This window comes from Corapipo altera, unplaced genomic scaffold (genome assembly GCF_003945725.1).
Source record: "Corapipo altera isolate COAL_440 unplaced genomic scaffold, ASM394572v1 255, whole genome shotgun sequence".
NCBI classification, from domain to species: Eukaryota; Metazoa; Chordata; class Aves; order Passeriformes; family Pipridae; genus Corapipo; species Corapipo altera.
The window spans coordinates 1,905,496-1,929,009 of record NW_020884929.1 but is presented as its reverse complement, the minus strand read 5'-3'; the positions used below and the strand labels follow the sequence as shown (position 1 = coordinate 1,929,009).

Here is a 23,514-nt window from a genome sequence, read left to right as displayed (position 1 = left end):
CATGGAACTTTTGACTCATGAACACATGAGTCAAAAGCACAAAACCAGAACAGAATTAAACTAAAAACTTTGGGTGATGCTCTATTTGATGGTCAATATCTGCCCTGTCTTTAAGTGATGGAAGACTAAAAGCACCATCTTTGAGCAAGAACACAGGTAGCAGAGGCTAAATCAGCATACAGCACAAGAGGCAAAGACCCCTGTGGCTTTCCTTCACGTCCTGACATGGAGAAGGTGGTTTTGTCTGGGGACGCGGCAGTACCGAGGGCCGGCCCGGGGGCGGCAGCACAGCCCAGGCGGCTCCCCCGGCACCTCCGGCCGCTCCGTGCCCGCAGAATTCCAGCCGGCCTTAAAAATAGACCTGTTATTTTCCCTTCTGCTGACAGGACAGCCATGCACGGGTAAAACCGGACGCCGGCTCCCCATCGGGAATTTTGGCTCCGCGTCCTCTGCGAACCTAAATATGGGGAGGCACAAGCGCGGCGCTCAGCCGGAGCCCGGCATCCTTATCAATGGGTCTCGAGGAGCTGAGCAATAAACGAGAGGAAACTGTTTTAGGAGGTACAAACTGCCTGCTTTGAAGATTTACGAACACCTATTTTCACATCTGAGTAGTCCATCGAGATTTCCAAGACATTAATATCCGTTCTATAGCCCACTGTTAGGACAGAACTTCTCTAGTATCTCCATTTACAAATGCAGAACATGTGCAAAAATCTGCTTTCTGTGGGGAAAAAAAAACCCACATGAGCATAAATACAGAAATCTCCAAGAAAAACAACTCCACATTAAATTCAATTTCTTTCTAATGTGTTTTAGCTGCACATTTCCTGGAAATTTTTTTTACAAAAAAAAACTCTACCTTTTTTAAAATAACTTTATCAATAAAAAACCAAATTGTACTATTTTTCATAACACATATTGTGGCAAATTCCTCTCTCTTATCCCAGATGTTTTCTGAATTAAGTGGAAATTACGGGCAAACTTACTGGAAGCTTTGGAAATGTTGAACAAGAACATAATCCCAGTCAAGAAGGTAAACACATTATAACTTGTCCAAAATAAAATATTATTTTTTTTAAATGGTGACCAATTTTCAGGGAAAAAAAAGAGAAATCCTTATATTCAAGGAACTGTACTTTTGGAAGCAAAGGCAATTTGGATTCTTCTTTACACACGCTCACCAGAGCTTCAGGATGATTCTGGATTTCAGTTGGAGTTGTCTCATGCTACTGAGCTTAATAATTAACAGGAAAACCATTAAAATTACAGTCATCATTCTTCAATTGGAAGAATGTGAGGTTGGAAATTTTGCCCTGACACTGCTCATGTCACATGTTCCTCATAACCAAAAAAAAACCTCTCCTCCTCAGTTCATCAAGTTCAAGCTTCATAAACACTAAGTCGTTAATATGAATTACGCTTAATATGAATATCTGCTTACTCAATATTTGTGTTGTCCTGCCAAAATCCGGCCACACAAATTAGGGATTGGCCTTGGGGGACCTTTGCTTCAGCACTAGTTATCAACTGCTCACTGCCAGTGTAAGCAGCAGCCATTTGATCTCCCCACCACTGCATGATCCAGTGTTTCTATCTTTATAATGCTCTAACAATAAGTTTATTTTTGTAAGTCAGGGACAGAATTCCTCAACTGCTGAACAGTAGCCTTCCTTATTCAGCTCCAGTTAAAAACAAGGAGCTGGAAAAGCACAGTTACACAAACGGTGGGCAGAATCACAAGTCCAACATTATTTCCATAAGAAGTTTTCCACAGAGAAAACCCACTCAGACATATTTGTTGGAGTTGCCATGAGAGCCTAACGAAGATTTCTTACATTCCGTTCCTCTCTCAGAAAGGACTGAGCATTTTTTTTTTAAAAGTTTCCTATTTTCTGGGAGCCTCTTTGGTTCTTACCTACCAATCCACGTCTTGTTCATAAACACCCAGAGATAAAACATATGTAACACAACTGAAACATGTAAATGACTACTCTTGTCCTTGCTAAAGGTGTCCTGACACACTTTTAAAACTGAGACTAAATAAATCTTGAACCCAATATACATGTGAAATGATCACATTCTTCAGATTATCTTTTCTGTCCGTTAATCAGTTCCACTAAAAGTATTATTTTCCAAAACTTGCACACATGAGATCTTCACAATTTAAATTGAATGTATGATTTAAATTTTTGTTATGAAACTATTTCAAAGTTAGTTACTGAATTAAAATAACTGATTAGATTGGATCTCCTATCATCAGTTTTTTATTGATAACTCTAAGGATCATCTGAAATCACTACACTTTTTTAAAGAAAATGTACAATGCTTGTAAAATGTTGAAAGTTTTCAGTATACTTAAGTACTCTCTCCAGAAAACACTCATTACAAGCTCAACCATTGTTTTAACCCTCCTATTTTTCACACCAGAGTCCTTTATGTGTTTTTCACTGGTGTTTTTTTTCTCTTTTTTCCTATCCAAGTGTGTTTGATAAAAATGGTGTAGTACAGAACTAAAGCAGAGTGAATGTCGTGCAAAACCAGATCTTTGCATTCCATGCAACTCACTTTTGGGTTTGGGGCTTTTTTTTTTGCTCGTCAAAATAAAACACCAAATTAGTTCTCTGTCTACAACCAAAAAATAGGTTAGAATAAGGACAGAAAAGGTAGAAGTGGTATGGCAGCACCCCCACTCCCTACTTTAAGTCTTAGGAGAAACTATACTATACTATACATTATTTGGAAAGAAGTATGATATCTATAAAAATCAAATGTTTCCTGAGGAAGTGGCCTAATATTTATTGCCCCTCTTTGTACAAGCACCCTTCCATTGTTTCAGCAACAGCAGATAATGATTTTGGCTGGCCTCAAGCTGACCTATAATATTTATATGCCAAGGCATTTATCAACTTTATAAAACCCCAGCAGACATATTAGTATGTAAAAGGAAGTAGACTTCCTTATTACAAGTGTTTCTTCCTGATATTGCTTCATATCTTGAAGGAAAACAAATGGAACCACAGTCCACCCAGACCTTTAAGGAAAAAAAAAAAAATCTTCCTTACTATCCACCAAACAAGTTCATGGAAATGCTTTTTGGGGAAAACACAGGGAGTGAACAAAATTACAATGTTTTTTGTGTTTGAGTTGTTTTTTTTGGGGGGGATATAGGGGGAGGAGAAACATGCCCACTTGCCAAAACAAAAGAAACAACAAAACAAAACCAACAACAACAGCAAAGAAAGGATATGGACACTTTTCATCTTCATCCATCAGTATAACTCACTGAAAAGCTTTAAGAAAATTTCTAATTCACTGTGCAGGAAAAACACCCACAAAACATATTTCCTCTGCCATTTTCAAGAAGACAGAGTACACAGGCTATGATGAGTCAGTAAGAGAGATCTCAACTGAAAATAAGTATATAAGAAAACCTCTTCCATCATGGTCAAAACAGCCACAAATTCCATGCTAATTTTCTTCTAATACACTGGAATACAGCCAACCTGATACACAAATTGCCTAACTTTGAAATATTTGGTTATGGCTTGTTAAAAAAAAAGCAATGATAAATGGTACATACATCTTCTGATTTTGCGGCAGATGAAGACATTAATTTATGCAGCAAAATGATAAAAAATACAAAAGGCTATTCAGAAATCCGTCCATCTCTTGTGTGATATTAATAGGTTTTCAAATTCTGGTACATCTCAAATACTTTTTGACAGCTTAACCTTTCTAGGAGTTCTTACCATGGAAGTTTCTGTTCTGCTGGGGCACCGGATGTAACACATGCTCAGCTTTTTTGGTTGACAAGTTCTGTTCGCTGTAAAAGAAGCACATATGTGATTTGAACACTGCTTTTAGCACTGCTCCCACATGTGACAGCCTGTGCTGATCCACAAGAATTTAGGATGACCTGAATCTTTTAATACGGACAGAAAAAAAATGACTGATTTTGCTTTCTTGTGGTTTCAAAATAATCAAAGACGCTTCACTATGTAAGCTGCATTTTTTATGTTTTAACTAAAAAGTTTGTTTTGATAACTTGTCACAATACTTTATGAACTAAGTTCTAAACTTTTGCATCTCCACTTAGAGAATCACAGAATGGCTCGGGTTGGAAGCGACCTTAAAGATCATCCAGTTCCAACCCCCCTTCCACTAGACCAGGTTGCTCAGAGCCCCATCCAACCTGGCCTTGGACACTTCCAGGGATGGGGGATCCACAGCTTTTCTGGACAACCTGTTCCAGTGCCTCACCACCTTCACAGTAAACAATTTATTCCTAATATCTAATCTAAACCTACTCTTTTTCAGTTTGAAGCCATTCCCCTGGTCCTTTCACTCCAGGTTCTTGTAAAAAGTCCCTCTCCATCTTTCTTGTAGGCTCCCTTCAGGTACTGGAAGGAAGTCAAAGTCTTTTCATTTCCTTCTATTTGCTATTGGTTTTTCCCATAACATAACTTTTCATGAAAATATATGTCCAAACATTTGCAGAGATCTAGCAATCATTTGTGACTAGGCTTGGTTTCTCTCAACTCTTCAAGAAGCATTTGGACAACACTCTCAGGCACATGGTGTGATTCTTGGGGTTGTCCTGTTGCACAGCCAGGAGCTGGACTTCAGTGATCCTCGTGGATCCCTTCTGACTCAGGGTATTCTGTGATTCTATCTGTGCTCTTTCATTTTAAGGATATAAGCAAGATTTGAAAGAAGAATAGATGGGTTCTAGTAGGATCCTTCCACAAACAGTTTAAGATACACAATACAGAAAACTGCACATGGGAGGATTCTATTTCAGAGCACCACATAAATTGAAGCTGGAATGGACCTTTCCAGATCATCTAGTCCAACCCCCCCTTGCTCAAGCAGGGTCAACTCCATACCCAGGATCACATCCTGCTGGGTTAGGAGTATCTCCACAGACAGAGATTACACAACATCCCTGAACAGGATACTTAATTACTAACATACATCCCTTCTAAGTCTAATAAAATATGGCTACTAACCACATTTTTGACCTGTTTGAAATTACTAAAACTGGCCAATCAATTACCAGGTGATCAGTATATATCTGAGGTGTTCTGGAACACTGAATTTCTGCACAGTGAGTAGTAACAGCACACAAGAGTCACCTCCTGCCAATCCCATCTCCTTGTCAGGGCCTGTCTGTACAAATGTTGCAGGTATGGTTTATATGGACACTGTGTTCTACTACAGATGGAAAGTTGCCCACAGTCTAAAAGTCTCCTGAGTAAAGAAGTGTAGCAATTACTAGGAATGAACACGCCCTGTCCCTCAGCAAGGCTCAGCAGTGTCTGGCTCAGTGCCTTCCACAGGGAACCAGTGCTGCAGCCTCAGCGTGAAGGCAAATGGGACACTTAATTGCCCACACCCTTACTTCTAGCCACACTCCGGCCTTCCACATGCCTGACCCCAAGCAAGTTCCAAAGCATGTTTTCTTGGGTTTTTTGTTTTCTAAACAATACATAAATATTAGAACAGCTTGGTTTTCTATGAATACCATCTAATGCAAGCACTAAGAGCGTGAGCATTACCTGCAGGAAGCACTCTCTTTCACATTCTTGACATCTACGGGATTGATTCCTTCAATAACAGGTGAGTCTGGATTTGCAGATCCGTTGCTGATATGATCACTGCTTTCATATCCAGATTCTGTCCTCTGAATTTGCCAGTTATCACCATGGACTTTTCTCTCTGTAAATCCTTTGCTTTTTTCAGCGTTCCCTTTTCCCTCCGAATCCAGTGAACTTCGACTTCCCGTATCCTGTTTCGTTTCATCCTCATATATAGTCATTAAACCCTTCTGCACTTGGTTCTCTTTTGGCCAGTGGTTAAAGCTGCGTTCCTTTTCATGCTTAGATTTACTGCTCAGGTTTGCCTTGTGCTTTGGGCTGTGCTGTTTTTTCTCAGTCTCACTGAAAATGCTGTCTACGTTCAGTGTCTCCCGCATTGGTTTCCAGCCTTTACTTCTGCTCCTGCTGCTGACACTTCCTTTGTCCCTGGAGTCCTGGCTGGTGTCCGTATCATAGCCAGTGACACCGTCAGGCCGTGTCCTTGTCACTGGTTTCTCCCCAGCAGCAAAAGGTTCTGTTTTATTTGATCCAAGCACGTGTGCAGGAAGCTTTGCTGGGTGAGGTGCGTTGTCGTGCCTGTAGGGGCCTCTTCCCTGGCTGCTGTATATCCGCTGATCCACGCAGTGCCTGAGGCCATTTCCAACAGGAGGGGACCCTGACTTAACACTGGAACGGTCTTCCCCAATCAAATCTTGTAAGAACAAAAGGAAAAAAAGCTCCATTACAGTTCTCATTCATGTTTCAGAGAATGGATTGGGTTGGAAGAGACCCTAAAGACCACCTTGTTCCAACCCTCCCTGCCATGAGCAGAGACACCTTCCACTAGACCAGGTTGCTCCAAGCCCTGTCCAGCCTGGCCTGGAACACCTCCAGGGTGGAAGTGGTCATTTAACTGATATTGTTACACTACTAATATTTCTTACAGTATCCAATATTTCAGAATATTGAATTTCTCTTAAAAGGAGAAAGCTATTTAACCCATGGATTCTCTGGTCACATTTTTAAAATGTACCTCTTTGTCTCCCAGACTCTTTCCTTGGTCCTCTGTCCGCATCTTTTCGTAAGGATGTGAAGTTTTTCATGTCAGCAGCTTTCTGAGCACACTCTCTGGATAAGTCCTTCAGCCTGTCCTTTTGATCACTGTAACCCAACTTAGCTGCAAAAAACACTTCTTGTCAAAGACCATTACTCAAAAGTCATTCACCATCAAAACACACAAATATATCAAAACACACAAATATGGACCATTTAGGGACCATAACCTAAGTTTTTTATATTAGTACTACTTAAAAAGACTGATGGATTACATAACATAGATTGAGAAAATTGGATTTCTTCCCAAACATAAAGTCCATTAACATACAGGACTATAAATAATGCTGCATATCACAATACTGTTGGGGAAGAGTGTTCCTCAGGTAGCCAGTGATCTACAGAGCCTCACCTCAGCCTCAAGTCACTAATGTGCCTTTCGACCAACAACATGACTGGAAAGCTTTATGATGATTGAGAAATGGATCAAGGCCTCAAGAGCCACTTTAGTGAAGGAATAATGAGGGTAATAAAAAAATATTCTGCATTTGCAGTTCTCTGGAAAAGTTAACATTCCATGGCAGATATTCACATATTACTTAAACACTGAACAAATGTCTGAACAACAACTCAGTCAGTCAGTGATGGAATTCTTCCTTTAGAAATACTTCTACTCCCAAGGTTATCACACACCTGAAATGCCATAATCTGAAATATTTCATAGTAAGACATATCTGGGGGTTTTTTGGGTGGGAATGGGGAATACATACCTGGACCTCTACCACCACTTGCTTGAACGTGGCTTCTACTGAATGCTGAATTATCTGGCTGAAGCTTTTTACTACTCCTTTGAGTAGTGGGGTCTCCAATTCCATTCTCTTTCACGTGCTCTGATTTAGCAGCAGAATGCTTTTCAAATCCTGTAAAACAATACATTTGTCTTTAGACAGAAAAAGCTTCCCAAGTTAAAATTTTCAATATCTAAATTAAAAAAAAAAAAAAAGAAAGCTTTTTAATTGCAGATTAAAAAAACCAAAAACAAACCAGAAGAAAAACCTCACTAAAACCTACACTACATTTCCCTGTACTAGGCAATAAGGTTCTGTAATATTTGATATACTGCCATATTTATAGTGGCAGCCTGTAGTGGAAGAGGGTCCTTAATTCTTTCCTCCCTGAAGCAGTCTATGCCCTATCACTATGCATTATGTGAAGAGGAACATGTCAAATTCAATTTGGCTTTTATTTAATTTACTTGTAAGATATATTTAAGATTAAAATAAAATAATTTTAAAAACCCCAGGCAGCAGAACAAACTGCAGAACCAAAAGGGCTGGATTCTTACAGATAAAACAAGTTTCCTGAAGCTCCTTTTGATTTTTCCCAAAGTTCTGAACTGTGCTCTCTGTACATAAATATATGTGTGTATATATATATACACACACATAGACACACATGCTCCAAATCTATTTCTATATGTGCATGAAGCTTTAAAGTATCTTTTTATAGCACTTTCAAAAGGTATTTTAAATGTTTCAATACACACATAAGAATACCCACATCTACAAATACACTACGATTTTCTTCTCAAATTACTGAAGTTGTGCAAAGCAGTTCTGACCAATCTACAACAGGACATCTTTTTCCCCCATTACCCATTAGTCTCAATTTTTATTCCCTTGTTAACCAAACAGTTCTAACATCGATTATATACACTAATCTCTTTTCTTTTGAGACTCTTTAGATAATGATTGATAAGAACAAAGCAGCCAATCCATTACCTCCTTTATAAACCCTACTTCAGACATATAGCTGATACTGTTATTAAAAAAAAAATAAAATATATCTAATTACCCAAGTCTTCCCCATTTCCTCCTGCTGTTTTACACTGAGACCAGTGAATAATCTGCTTTGGTGCATCCTCTGGAGATACAGCTGTGCCATCTGGGTTAGCATAAAATAGCAGCAATGGCTGGAAGTGACACCGAATGCACCTGGAGACCACGTCTTTCCATTTTGTTCCAATCTAAGAGAAAAAAACAACAAAACAAACCTCAAAACTTTACCAACAGCCCTGAAGCCAAATACAGAAAGAGTAATTTCTCAAGCAGCCGGTACCAAATGCCTAATTCCAAAGGTACATGAAGATTCAACATTTTTGCACACTGGTGTACAGAAACTGCAGCAGAAAGAATAATAATACATGGGATAACAATCAGAACATCATTCCTCTGAATACAACTGCCAGTATTTTCTTTTTCTTTAAAAGAAGTACCAATTCAACAGTGCACAGGTGCATGAACACCCTGGAACATTCAGCATTCGTAGGGCACGGCTATAAAGTAGCGAAGCCAGCTCCAAAATTGATTTGTGAAAACTGATTTACAAAATTAAAGGTTTATTAACATAAAAACATGGCCTCGACTTTCTTCAAGTTTGGTGTCAGGAGAATGCCCTCTAGAAAAGAAAAGATCACTAAATTTGGTAGGAGTAAAACCAGTATTTACCTCTTTTACATTAGCATCATCAAACAGCACCCATTTGCAGCTCTTGGTGTGAAAGGCAAAGGCACAGTAATGTCGGCTCGTGTAGCAAATCATTCCCACAAGAAAAAGCTCACTATTTTTGGCATTTTCATCTGTAACCCTATAAAACAACTGTAAAAATGATTATCTATTTTAAAATGTGTATAAAACATTTAGCTTTAATTTCCTGACCTACTGCTGGCATTTCACCAAGCCAATTGGTATTGACTGTCCTGTAGCATTATACTACTTTTCCTGAGTATAAATACTGATTTTTGTACTTCATAGCTCTACTTTAAAGAGTAAAATATGAATGCTCTGGAATAATTCCACAAATTTCCAACTGAAAATTATTTTCCTCAATTTTCAACTAGGAACACACCTACGTTAATCTCTGTACTTAGGCACAAAACCAACACTTCTGACAGGGCTTTTCCCTCTCATGGAAACTACATCAAGCAGCACATTATAAAGAATGGGAAAAGCAGACATAAACTTGGAAGTTAAACTGTGCTTTTTAAAAATACGTATGAGTATTGCTATGTTGGATATATTTACGTAACCATAAAATCCATGCAAAATTAAATTCTAGAGTAAGCAAATAGTAAGTTTTAGGTCAGGTACCCCAGGAAGATAAAGCTGTGTAGCCAGATTCCTCATAACCTCTTCTGTCAGATCAGAGTGTTCTGAATCCCAGACTAAGCCGATTGTCACAATCTCAGGACAATTCATAAGAACACGACGAATTTTTATTTTCTGACCACAGTTACTCTAGAAAAAGAGAAAAAAAAACATGTGATGGGAGGGAAAACAGAGATGTTTAAAAAAATGGAAGTCCAAAGGTGAGTTATTACACAAGAATTAGTGCAACAAAACAATTCTGCTTCTTCTTCTAATTCTAAAATTTAGTTGTGGTGTTTAAGAGTAACATTCTTCATCATAAAATCCTTCTTATCAAGACTACAGCTTAACTTCTACCAATCACCACCTTAAAACCGAAACCTCAATAACTGGAGCAATAAAATATAAGTTTAAGGGCTTTTTTCACCCTAAGCTGGTCTGTGCTGAAGCATCTAGAGGTAACCCTGCTTTTAGGGGAATACTTTAGCCCGATTTAATATCCTGAAGAGTTCTCCCTTGTATCATAAAGTAATGTAACATCTTTGTTTACTTACAGGACACTTTCTGTAGTCATCAGCAGTATTTGCTGCCTGCAGCAATTCTGCAAACATTTCTGGCTTGAGACGTTCGTGCCTCTCCATCATTTTTTCTACTTCATTACTGTAAAAAATAAGTGACATAACTGTGGATCTCACTTCTTCAGAGTCAACAGATTTCAGCCAACTCTCAATTGACTACACTGTATGACTAGAAAGAAAGTATACAGTGGTCAAACAGTAGCAGTACAAACTTTTTTTGTCAAGCTCTCTCTACATCTTCCTTTTGAAATCCAAATGTTATTTCTGGACAGTATCTCAAAAAGGTAACAAAGAAATACATTAACACTTACAGCATTTCTCTGGCATGCTTGGCACAGTATTAGAAGGGTGTATATAGAAAAGTGAGTAACAAAAGAAAAGCTCTTACCAGAGGGCTGTGGTGGAAATATAACGCACGAATTCCGTGAAAGGCAACGGATCCGACGATGCTCCACAACTGCGACAGACACACTGCAACACCAAAAATACTTCGGGTTTTATTCACTCAGCACAGAGAAAACAAGTTCTTTGTTAAAGCAATCAGATGAAGGTCTGACCTGCTCATACAGCGTCATAGCAAACTTCTGATGAGAAATGCAGGATTTGGAAGTGCACATATCCGTTTCACTGTTTGGCACTAAGTGAAAGTGAATCCTCTCGAGGATATTTTCCTAAAAAGAAACATGGAGGTAAATACAAACTGAACTGATGAAGTCAGAATACGTGAGGAACGTTACAATTTAATACTCCCAACTACTCCCCTTGGCACCAAAAAGTACTATGATTGTCATGAGTTTGGCCCCTGAATCTGCACAGCCATTTTTATATCTTCTGCCTAAAATACCAGAGGTAATGGGAAGAAGCGAGTCTAGTCAGTTAGATCAGACAGCTGATTAGTTCAGGGTTCAAAGGCATTTTGAATAGATGAAACATTAATGATAGGCTCTTCTTCATGACTGCAATCCATTAACCTGACTGCAAGATCTCAAACAATTGCTTTCAGGTGAAAATGCAGGTAGGAGGAATTAATTTGTGGATACTTCCAAAAGATCTCCAAAGCTGAAAGTAACTGAAGCAGCAATCACGTTTTCTGCCCCTCAGATCTATGTCTGAGAGTTAATACTGGAGGTGTTTTATGGTGAACATTTTCATTGACTAACACAGGAGCTCTTCGAAAGGTTTCTTTACCAGAGTTCTGTGCCATCTGGAGTCATCTTTAATGGCCACATTAATGGCTCATGGTTTTCAATGAGACACTTAGTAAAAGCAGACAGAAAGTAACCACAGCAAGTGGTTACTTCAAGTATCCCTTCCCTCTTGGACAACAAAATGGAAATCTCTTCTGCAGAAGAATTCAGTAATGAGCTGGCGAGTTGTAATGGAATATATTTCAACAGCTGATGAGGAACAGACTATACATTCAAATCCATAGGTGCTGCTTCTCCTCAGCAGATAGCGCTTCTCTCCACCCAAAAATTTCCAAGAGTGACTCAGAGTTCATCATCCTCACTGCCCTAAACTGGCATAAAGAAGGTCAGGAGCTCAAATCCTCCCTGTGAGCCTGGAGCTACCGAAACAACAGGCCAGCTTGGCATCAGCTAAACTAACACAATTCTACTTAGGTACCACAGGGATACTCACAAAGCATTCTGCTGCATCATCCATGAATCCAAGCTGGAAACGCTGCTCGTCCTTGAAACTTTCTGCGAGGGCGTGTCTCATGTTATCCGACGGGAGGGCTTTCTCTCGGCTGTGCTGGAATTGTGAAAAGATTGCCTAGGAAGAAACACAGTTCCTCAGCTTCATTGCCCACTTGACTAGACACCGTGGTTCTACACAAATACCTCGGTTCTTGAATAAATACATAAAATATTTGTATTTATGATGTTTATAAAGCTATGCAACTTTAAAAATTCCTGTTTTCTCTTGGAGGTTCTTGGTTTCTATGTGTTCTGTTACCGATTCTATGATAAGAAGTTATGTTACCAAAGTGAACTTTGATCCAACAGAACAACAACATAAGAGTATATAAAAGTGCAAATGATTGACTTGAGCTCCCAAAAGCAACACACCCCCTAGTCTGTAATTATACAGCTTTTTAAATGTGGCCACTGGAATAGCAGTACATCCATATGTATCTCATCTTTACAGATGGTGTGTATTTGTGAGGGCATAATGTAAAACCACTCAGGTTAGTTTTACACCTATAATTCATTAAATAATGCATTTACATTACTACTTCAGAGGGCAATGTATGTTTATTAAAATTATGGATATGTAAAGACCTCCCATAAATTAGATTGAGTGCTGAAAATCCTTGCTATTAAATCAGCTCACTGCTGAACCAGTGCACACAATACAAGAGAAGAGGTCAATATCTGCAGTTCCAGAACACGATAATAAATTGCACTTGATTTTCCCTTCATTTCCCAGAAGAGTGAGTTGGCTGCTACTTTTCTTTTTGGCAGATACATATGCAAGTGACCTCATCATTTAGCAAGCAAGGCAGGTTGATTCTGAAAGAACTGAAAGTTAAAAGCTATTAAATGAATTATATATTTTCAGATATTACAGGGTCTGTATTCCACTGTCAAGAATTCTAAGTCAAGCTTTAGAGGGAAATGAAGAGAACAGAGACAAAGCAAATCAGCAGAAGCCATGTAAAACATAAATAAGGACATGCATTCTTCACATAGGCTTCCTATGGTTAAAATCTTTCGGATAGAAGGCAAAGATGCAACAGATAAGCAAAGTTTCAGTGCTAACAAAAGTTAGTGTTTTAACCATGATGCATTCCAGAGTGTCTGTTAAATATTTAAAGTTCCCTCTGAAAATAAAAAGCATGGACTACTGATAAAAATTATAGCCACTATCTCCATGTAAACATTCAAAATGAAGTTTTTAGCAGGTCTACGTTAGCTCTCCTTTGAAAACTTTCATCAATACTCATTTTGGCTGTAGGTAATTTTTGGTATGCAACAGAGCTTTTTATGTCCAGCTAAAAAAAAAAAAAAAAAAGTACAGCTAAGCAGTTGTGCAGATATGTATGCTCAGTTTAGTGACCTGCACAGTCAAAGTCCCACCCCAGTGTTATCCAAAAAAGAACAGAGCATATTTAATTCTTGAACACCAGCAAAAGAAAGAGATAATGGATTGAACTGAGGTAAGCCAGAATTTATTGGCTATGCTTTTAGTTTATAGGAGAAGCTGTATGTAGATAATATCCTTCTTCAATTGGTGAACAAGTAAAAAGGGTTAAAATAGCCCAAGGCCAAAAAGAAAAAAATAAAAACCAAAGCCAAAAAAAACCCCCAAAAAACTACCCAAGTCACAAACAAGTTACTGAAATGCATCCTCATCCAGCACATATATTGCATGAAAATTAAAATGCCCCAGGTTCTGAACACAAAACAAACAGAATTACTCAACCAGTGTCTCTAAAGAGCCAAGAAAGCAAAACCAGTAGTGTACATAACAGCTGAGGACAGATACTTCCAAACGAATTAACTGCAAGGTTTTGAGCTCAGTACCTAGGCCAGGGAGTTAAAGATCACAGCTATACTGTTAAAAAAATAACTAATTCCATTCCAACCAATTTCAGAACAGGCAGCAATACCACTTCTTATCAGTATTCTTGGGAATGTATCAAAATAGGAAGATGTCGGTCCAGGCAACGCAAAACATTCGTGCACTGTAAGCCATTTATCTAAATCCCACAAGGCACATCATGGAGTAATCAATCCCTCAAAAACAGAGGCTTGAAAGAATAAAGAAAATTCCAAGTCCTAAATCAGAGCAGCCTCATGAAGCAGCTGAAGGTAGTGCATTGTTTTGGGAGGTGGCTTAAAGTGATGCCGAACGTAAACTAAAGCCACCACCCCAAAACAGAAACAAGATTTAATCTGAAAACACAGGTATGCCCCAGTTATGGGTCAGCACTTTATTGTACTAACAAGATCAAGTGCCCAGCACACAGGAGAACACGACTTGCATCAAAACACTGGGGAAACAAGAAGTGCCAATGAGTTTTGCAGAGTCAAGAGCTTTGAAACAGGTTGGAATAAAAGCCCCGGGAAGTTAGTCTGAATATGTGTAGTCTCAACTTGCTGGCTTTTTAAAATTAAACATTTTAACCAAAGAAATGAAACAGCACCTTTTAGGAAAAAAAAAACGTTTGGAAAAAGACAGAGACACATTCCAGCGTAGCTGTACAGTACTGCAATGATGATAAACACTAAAAATTACTGGAAAAAATACCAAGTACATAGATTATACACATCCTGAAGGAAACATCACTGCCAACAGTTCTTGCCTAAAACACTCATTCAGCTCCCTGAGGGTAAACTCTTAAATACTTGGCTTACCTTTGCCTACAATTTAGCATCATCAAAAATCGCTCCCTCAATGAAACATTTTCCAAGAGTGTTTTTCCTTTCAGCTCCCTCCAGATAAGTGATTCCCAGTTCTGTATATCACTATATCTACTACCATATTTTAACTTATTCACACTGACAGAAGTTTTATGTTTAACTGGACTAAATTTTGTGTACTGTAAAATGTCTTCTTTAAACACAAGAAAATACTTCTGTTACAAATGCCCTTATATCTAAACTGTTTCTTTACACAAGAATGACTCAGAGAGGCCCCCAGGCATGTGTATGATACAGATGTAATAAAAATAATTTAAATTATTCTTCCCTCGTTTTGAAAGATGATTCTTCCTAAATTTACTATTTACCTTTAAAGCACAAAATATGCAGGCGTCTCCTTGACACACGTGTCCAGTTAAACCTCTTAAACTTCGTCGAAATATGTCAAGTTGCCATAATACCTATAAACAGAAAGTTCCAGAGAAAGTAAGTAATGACTCCTGAAGGTTCTTCATTTAGCACAACACAGAGTAGCTGTTAATTTTTTTCCCAATTTCACATAATGCACAACTTAAGTACCAATATTGCTGCAAGAATTGTGGTCCTTTTCCTTCAGTTTGGTAAACTGTGGAGCCGGAAGTGAAAGTTTTGCATTCACCTCTTGAAATTTCGATCTCTTTTTTTTTTTTTTTAAACTATTTGAACCAATGTACTTTGGAAAAAGAGCTTATGGACTCCTAGGCAAACAAGCAGCAAGCTACACTGTGTACAGGGGTTGTAGCAGCCTTCTTACAGCTCTACATAAGTCTATACTACATTCTTATGGGCTCTTAACTAAAATGACTGCTGAAATGCATTTGTTTTTCCACAGTTCAAAACAGTTCTAGTGCTTAAACAGGTGTGTTTCTACCTTTTATTTGTGTAACTACTCTACATAAAGGTAATATCAGCATGGCTACAGTACAATGCTTTCAGTATCTAGCGCCTTAGGTACACATGAAGTAGTTCAGAAAGTCGCCCGCTAAAAAAAAAATAAAAATAAACCTCCCCAAAAATGAGTTTTGAAGATGCACAGTAACAGAACAGCTGCAAATCCAGGGGAAAAAATATCCTATCTATAAATATAAAAGCTTAAATGAACTGGGATGCTTTTGAAAAGCAGAGTCCAAAGCTCAGTTCTGAAGGTTGAAGAGAGGTTAAAGCAAAGAAAGGAACACATTCCTGCCTGTAAACGGGCAGTCACCAACCATCAGCCACTGCCTGATGTGTTGTGGGGTAGTAGGATTGTCTAAAACTGTAAGTAAAATTACATAGGGTTTCATTTTAGGGCACCCTAAGCAAAAATAGCAGAACTGCAAGAGAATATAGGTCATGCTGTTCCCATTGAATGCAAACCAGTAAACATTCCACATTTTTATCTTGAACACATTTAGATACCACACACAAACACAGCACAGCATTACCTCTCCTATCTCCCACGTTTAAATCCATACCATTTTTAAGCCTTCCAGTTTTCACAGGAAGTCTATACATCTATTGGACTCCTAACTTTCCAAATACAAAAGGAAGTTTGCATATTTTGCAACATTAAATATTTAATACTCTCAATTCCTTAAAACGAAATGCTGAGTAAAATTCCTTCCACACAGAGTCTTCTTTCTATAAGTGCCACTTTTCTTTCCCTCACCCACTTAGGAAAGTCTACTCAAAAAATGTTTAATAAATCAAGTTTTTTCTTACCTGAACAGCACTATTAAGAAAGCAGCTGTTTTGTCCGGGTTCATTTAATAAGCCTTTTGTAGGGGCCAGGGACAGTATACTTCCAGGCTGATAAACTTTTCCAAGGTTTCCCCCAGGTTTTCTTAGGAATTTCACCCATGCCATTATTTTTTAGAGTTTACAATTGCAATGTTTACGCTTAAATGTTTAAGGATATGATGGGTACAAGGCAAAGAAGGTGGTTCTACGAGAATATTTCTAAAGTCATGGCATTCCATTCAACTCTGTGCAACAGTAACCATTCATGGGATTGAGTCCATTTTCCATGAGCAGCTGTCAGCCATCGGTCAGGAATCGGTGTCTCAGTAAAAACACAGCTAAACAAAGTTTTTAACTCTCAGACTTAAAAAAAAAAACCAAATAAATAAAAGGTGTCCAGTTAAGGTTAAAACACGTTCAAAGTAGTTAGAATAAAACTTCTTGTTAAGCCGGTTGCACAGTAACTGACTTCTTCCTGGGATATCAGTAAAGTGTTACTATAAACCATTAGTTGTATTGTATCGAGAGTTTATACATATAATCACAAAAATGGAAAGTTCTTGACAGGCTTTATACTCCTGTTCTCTCATTTCCTTCCATCTTCTTTTTACTTTTAACTGTGACCCATGAAATATATTCCAGTTTAGAAGACTCCATGCTTATTTCATTCTCTTTCCAGTGCACCTGAAATAGAAAAAACCCAGAAAATTTAAGAAAAAAAATTCCAAAACGTTAGAGACCTCCTAAATCAGAAAAGAGCATGGCTAAAACAATATCTTAATCTACCGGCAGGTGCAATAAGCAGGGAAGAGGACGAGAAAAAAATCACCACTTAAAAAAAGTTTTTAAGGCAGAAAAATTAAATTACTTTATCTATCATAATAAAATATCTTCTAAATTATCATATACCTCTAAAGACCACAATAAAATTACTTTAAAGGTTCTTCTACCAACATGCAACATCTTCTAAAATGACCGTATAATACATGAGTTGTTCTACCTTTGAATCTCCAAGTCTAATAAAAACTTTCCCAAGAAGTAAATATTTTTATTCAACACTGGAAAACCTAAGTTGGTTTTAATTTCAATATTCTAGATGGATTCTCAGCTAGTACTCAGCTTTCAGAAGTTTGTGCTACCTAAAAAACACTACATAAAAATTAAGTCTTTAACCTAGTTGCATTCTCAAAGCACCCAGAAAAACACTGCTAATAGTGAATCAAGAACATTCTGTTCACTGCCTCCAAAAACCCATTCCAAGATTTTCAAATCCCAGCAATCAGAGTTGTTTCCCTCATTGTTGGAGGAACATGGTTAAAGTTAAATGGTTCCATATCTGGAACATCACCACATGTAGAGCCCGAGCAGTGACTCTCTCAAAACAATGGATTATTCTACCAGTTTGGCATCACCCACATAAACATCTGAAGTAACAGCACAGAGCAGAATAAATTTAAATAAACCAAAGCAATTAGGGTTGCATATGTGGGAAAGAAAAAAAAAAAAGGTGAATTTGGCTTCACATTACAAGTGAGATATTCACCTTAGGTTTTACAAGCATGCATGAACTTGCACCCCTAAAACCATTCCCTTTTATTTAAAAGAAGCATTGGTACTTGCTTGCATTATAAAAAAAACCAACATAAATCAATAACTGGAACATAACCAAAAGTCTCTTTTGCCCCATGAATAATCAGATGGGTTTTGTTTGTTTACTGATGTTACCGTATCTCACCCGTAAGTAATTTGATTTAATAATACTGGAGACGGTAAGTGTGATTTGTGGCAGCACTGAGCAAAGATTCTGAAATCTCACTGCAAACTGACCTTGACACAACATCAGGCGACAATTTTGTTTTCTTTATGTTCACTTCAATAAGCCCGGAAAGGGGAGGGAAAAAGAAACGTAGGGAATAACTAGAAATGCATAGCAGTTTCAGATCTTATTTGAAATACACGTGCTGCTTGGGAAACAAGAGTTCTTCCAGGACAACTTAAGGCAAAGAGCATCCATTCACTCAAAACTTACAGGAAATTATTTTGTCTTGCATTTCAGGGATGCCCTAGAACAAACCCTCCACGCACCAAGCCTTTAGCTGTTGGGTTTCAGGAAAAGTTACCAGGATTCACTTAATAAAAAAATGTTTCAGAACACTTTTCATTGTGCAGTCTTCATACGTAGAAGTTCCACTACCCTTCTTTCTCCACTAATGCCCCAAATCAAAGCCCGTGGTGCACAGCTGCTCTTTCATTAGTAAGAGGGGCACTGGAAATGAGCCTTCCAGTGGGGCCACAAGCAACGGGATTAACTTGGCATCACAGCCTCTCCCTAAGGCGAGAAAGTTTATTTTGAACTTTACATGTTTGGTTGAACTTTGAAGTGACTGGGACTCGAGCACTGACTGCCATAACCTAAAGTCAATACTCCATACTGTAACTAGGAACTGAAGACCCCTGACTTGGCTGTGGTAAGCCAGTGTTGCCGAGGGCACTGCAGCATTTCTTAGGCACTGAGGTTTACCAGTTCTTTGTAAGTTCTTGCCTTGACAAAGGTGTGTGTGACTGAGGATGGACCATAAGTCAGTTGTGGCTACCCCATCCCTGGAAGTGTTCAAGGCCAGGCTGGATGGGGCTCTGAGCAACCTGGTCTAGTGGAAGGTGTCCCTGCTCATGGTAGGGGGTTGGAACAAGACGGTCTTCAAGGTCCCTGCCAACCCAACCCATTCTGTGATTGAACCCCACACCAAGTCTTCAATGGGTGCAATCTTTCAGCAAAACTGTTGTTTCACACAGTGTTACTGACACAGTCCATGAAATTTTTAGCAGCTGAGAGTTAAAGAAATATTCTTGCCCTTCAGACTAAAGGAATTCATTTTGCCAACTCTTCTCAACCAAACAAGGGCTATGGGCTCTCAAACCAATATCTGTTTATCAGCCCAAGTTCTTCTACCTTGCCCAATTTCAGTCACTGTTCTTCAGTCATCAGTGATCTCATCAAGCACCTGACTACCCTTAGTTGTGCAGCCTTACAGGACAAAATGCATGCCTGTCACAAATTTCTGGCACTTGCCTTTACAGCTTCCAGAATAACAAACACACTTGTCAGCAAAACTGCATGTTATCACCTGCAGTGTTGGTACAGCCTCAAATGGAACTGCAGCTGCCACAGACTTCTCAATGGAAGAACATTGTCACTAAAGAAGCTTACACATCAGTGCTATTTTACCTAAAATAATCACTTCCTATGAGCACATTTGGGTTTAAGCACCTTTGATATCCACGTAGATAAAACTGATGAGATAAGCAGTTGGTTCTGTGAACACTGGAATTACCAGTGCCTGGGCTCCTGATAACTTTATGTCTCATGGCTCAGTTCTCACAGTTCTCTCCCTAGTTGGGGCATATGCCAACTCTGCTCCTCACATCCTCTTACAAAGTCTCTCTCTTCCAGCCAGCTGCCTCTTTTCATGCACTTTATAAGTACATAATCATCTTTAAGGCTTCTGTCCCTTCTGTCAAATTGGGTGGAAACCTGCCAATGGGTTCAAAAGTAGTTGACTCCTTGTGCCTCTGAAATTTGGCTGAAGAATTGCTATTTACATCTTCTCAGCTTCACTTTGCAACTCCTCTCAGCGTGTTGCATAACTGCCTAATGGTAAAGCTTCCCCATGCCCAGTGCTGGGGTTACTTTTAAGCCACACAGCTTTTTGCTTCTGCTTGCAGCTCACACCTCTGTGCCCAGCCTGGCAACCCGCCCAACAGTCTGACAACTCTGGTAAATCAGTTTCTAAACTGATATAACTTGGGAATTGAGACACAAGACAACAAAAATTATGAGGGAAGAGTGATTAAATATACTACAAGGGAGTAAAATATGATGGGAAACCACTAGAGTTCTCTGCAGTGAGCCAACATTATTAGGACCGGGGTTACTGTTTCCTCCTCAACAGAATGAAATCCACCAAAAATTCAACAACTTGCAACTGCAAGAATCTGAGTGGTTTTCCACAGCTGAAAAGGCTGTCATTTAAAATTGCCAATTTTTGTGAGCAGAACAAAAATCTGATTTGTGTTGTGACAGTGCTGGAGGCTGCAATGATTTTTCCCCACACTGGAAAAAACAAATAAACAAACAGTGAAGCTGCTTTAAAACTAGAAAAAGACCAAAATTTGAAAGGAATAAACTCTTACATCCACCTCAATGGGGCTGAATCAAAATTTTGTTGCTCCCTGCACATATCCTGTCCCCTTCCACCTTTAGCATTCTGTTAAACTGTTTATGGCAGCAGATCTCATGCACCAGAAGATACATGAAATGCTTTTAGTAGTCACCAGTCCTTGTCTTTGAAAATTATAGTATTCACTTCAAAAGCTGTCAAAGACATATGTTTACAGGAATGCAAATTCTTGCTGTTTGAAACACCAGAGAGAGAGAAAAACTTCATTTAATAGCACTTACTTGCAAGACACATAAGATGAAACAAGAACAACACTACAAGACAAGACCAATACCAGTGTATTACCACTGGCTGGTATTGGTTTGACACATTCTTTCTTCTTCAGTCACTCACTCAAGAAGTCCCCAAGACATCAAAGGAGTATTTGATGGTATCTCTTCTAGAAAATCTTCCAAACAATCCCTGAAGATTTTCAACCCAGACTATTTCTATTTTAAAAATCTCTATTGTCTCTTCCCCAGCCCTTACCATTCAGCTGTCCCTCATATGCCAAACCACTGCTCTTGCACGTCATACTCCTCTGTATCCTTTCAGGATGGGAGCACTAGAAGTGTAGATGCTATCCCAGATGGCTTTTATATAAGTACACAATTTTTTTCTTTAAGCTGTTCCAATAAAAACTTCCCTGTTCGCAGCAAAACCAAAACAACAGGTTCACAGCTCAGCCTCTCTGGGCTGCTACAACTAGAAGCTGACTTTAGAAATGGCTCCAATGGGAACTCTGAGTAAAGATCTTGGAGAATACAAATTCCCAGCCCATGACACGGGCCAGCATTTACAGTGAATCATCGCACAAACACTACAGAAGATTTTTGTTTCTCCATCTTCCTACAAGGATTTTGTTTAAAGACTACAATGTACTCTTTCCTGAGCTTTAAAAAGATAGAATGTATCCTTACAGCGATAATTTTCACACTTGCCTTTTTATCCCAGATTATTTGCCTTTGCCTTTCAGTTCTCTCCGCAGATGTTTGATTATTATTAACAGAAGTGCAAAATACCAAGTTCTGCTCCTTCCCAAAAAGCTTTCCGATTCCTTAAGTCACCAGGAAAAAACCCGCATAACCGAGTTAAAAGGAATGGTAACGTGAGCATCATCTTTAAACCCACACATCTTTTCCAAAAACAAATAAGAAAGGAACGTTTCAATGTCTGAATCACTACACTTCATATGTTTCTTCATGAACAAATCCTGCACAAACCTACCTACAAACATTTCACTCTACCCACACATCTAAAATTCTGATCCACTCTCAACCCATCATCATTTAACCCAGCCCCGACAAACTCCAACTTGTTTCTGCTTAAACCATGAGGTTTTGTTCCCAGCACTATTGTCCCTCTGCTTTCCTCTACCAAGAGGCATTAACCAAGAAAAAAGGACAAAGTGCTGCTACCAAGATCTTGGAAAGCAGCATAACTAAAAACACGTGACAGTGCCAATACCCTGACCCCGAAGCCCTCTGGGTCTCACACCCAAAAAAAATGCTGTCAGGAGGACATCATGCACACTCTATGACCAAAAAAGATCCCGCACTACCAAGTTTTGATATGAAAGTCGAGTGCATATTTTAGGTGTTTTTACTGTCAACATCCCACTGGCTCGGGATAATAACTTTTTATACAAGTCATTTGATATTTAAAAAAAATAACCAGCAAATACCTCTTACTTTGCAGCAATTTGTTAGGGGAAGAAAGGATTATTTATCATTTGACAAGGCTAATTTGTAGTCAGATTACAACATTGGGTCTCGCTATTTTGACACCAAAAATCACCCTTTCATTCTACAAAAAATAAGAGCAGTTACTAATAAAGTCAGTCAATGCATTTTCCATTGCCTTGAGGTGGAAGGGAATACTGCATCATCAGTCAGGCACAACACTATTCACACGATTAAGTTGTTGTTCTCAAAATAATCTTAGTAGCTTCAAAGCTAAAAAAGCTTAAGTGTTCGAGGGTTTTTTTGGGGGGGTGGGTTGCAAGCGAAAAATAAAGCACTAAGTAGAGATACGTAAAACACTTATTATGGGAAGGGAAAAATACATGTAGAGAGAACAAGCCGTGTCTCCTCTGAAAAGCAGATTTTAAAGTATTTGCATTGAAAATCAAAGTAAGGGGATAAACGTAAACTTACACCAGATGCTAAGCAGATGATTTGCATGCCATTTGCACGCACCTACCCACACGCCCCCGAAACTCCATCCGTACGAGCCCAGCAAAGCAGCTCTGCCTCCAAAACACTGCGAAGTGATTAAATTTCAAACAGCCCCACACTACCTGTACTGGCATTTCCTGCTCCGGACAGCCTTTGGAAAACACTCCTGCGAGACTCGCCGGTGGGCATGTGAGCGCCGCGTTAAACATTAAACCGCACGCCCGGCGCTCGCAGGGTCCCCTCGGCTTACACAACGCGCGGGGACGGCGCGGAGCCGCCGCTGACCCGCACCCACGCACCCCGGCAGGGATTTAACCCCGCACGAACCTCCGGCCGGGAGGAGGAGCGGCGGTCCCGTCCCGCGTCCCACCGCAGCACCGCCGGGACCGGCGCCGCCACCCTGCCCGACCCCCGACCCACCTCCCGCCCACCCTCGGCTCTCCCCCTGCCCGACCACTGGCTCTCCCCCGGCTCTCCTCCCGACCCACCCCCGGCTCACCCCCGGCGGCTCCTCACGCAGCTCCTCTCCCGCCCCCTCCCGGCGGCGACTCCGGGCGCGGCCCCGCCCTCGCGGCAACTTTTGCTTCACCCCCCCCCCCGCTTCCCGCTCCTCCTTCCCGCTCCCCCCCCCCCCCC

General features: G+C 39.5%; 1 protein-coding gene across 5 annotated transcripts in view; it reads right to left on the bottom strand.

The window, feature by feature from the left end:
* USP53 (ubiquitin specific peptidase 53) overlaps positions 1 to 23,480 on the bottom strand; it is a 28,706-nt gene extending 5,226 nt beyond the window's left edge. Inside the window, exons 1-14 of one of the 5 annotated variants that reach the window (XM_027659032.1) lie at positions 23,378 to 23,480; positions 16,467 to 17,168; positions 15,095 to 15,187; positions 11,998 to 12,132; positions 10,914 to 11,027; positions 10,745 to 10,827; positions 10,333 to 10,438; positions 9,782 to 9,928; positions 9,140 to 9,289; positions 8,487 to 8,658; positions 7,403 to 7,552; positions 6,613 to 6,756; positions 5,562 to 6,291; positions 3,753 to 3,826 (exon numbers count right to left, since the gene is read on the bottom strand). In XM_027659032.1, the coding sequence (XP_027514833.1) occupies positions 3,753 to 3,826; positions 5,562 to 6,291; positions 6,613 to 6,756; positions 7,403 to 7,552; positions 8,487 to 8,658; positions 9,140 to 9,289; positions 9,782 to 9,928; positions 10,333 to 10,438; positions 10,745 to 10,827; positions 10,914 to 11,027; positions 11,998 to 12,132; positions 15,095 to 15,187; positions 16,467 to 16,610 (2,242 nt within the window). In that variant the 5' untranslated portion in view covers positions 16,611 to 17,168; positions 23,378 to 23,480. Of the gene's footprint in view, positions 1 to 3,752; positions 3,827 to 5,561; positions 6,292 to 6,612; positions 6,757 to 7,402; positions 7,553 to 8,486; positions 8,659 to 9,139; positions 9,290 to 9,781; positions 9,929 to 10,332; positions 10,439 to 10,744; positions 10,828 to 10,913; positions 11,028 to 11,997; positions 12,133 to 15,094; positions 15,188 to 16,466; positions 17,169 to 17,484; positions 17,875 to 22,903; positions 22,934 to 23,000; positions 23,140 to 23,298; positions 23,330 to 23,377 lie in introns of those variants that run through there. The other 4 variants (XM_027659036.1, XM_027659033.1, XM_027659035.1 and 1 more) reach the window with 4 other exon arrangements.
* Positions 23,481 to 23,514: the final 34 nt, after the last annotated feature.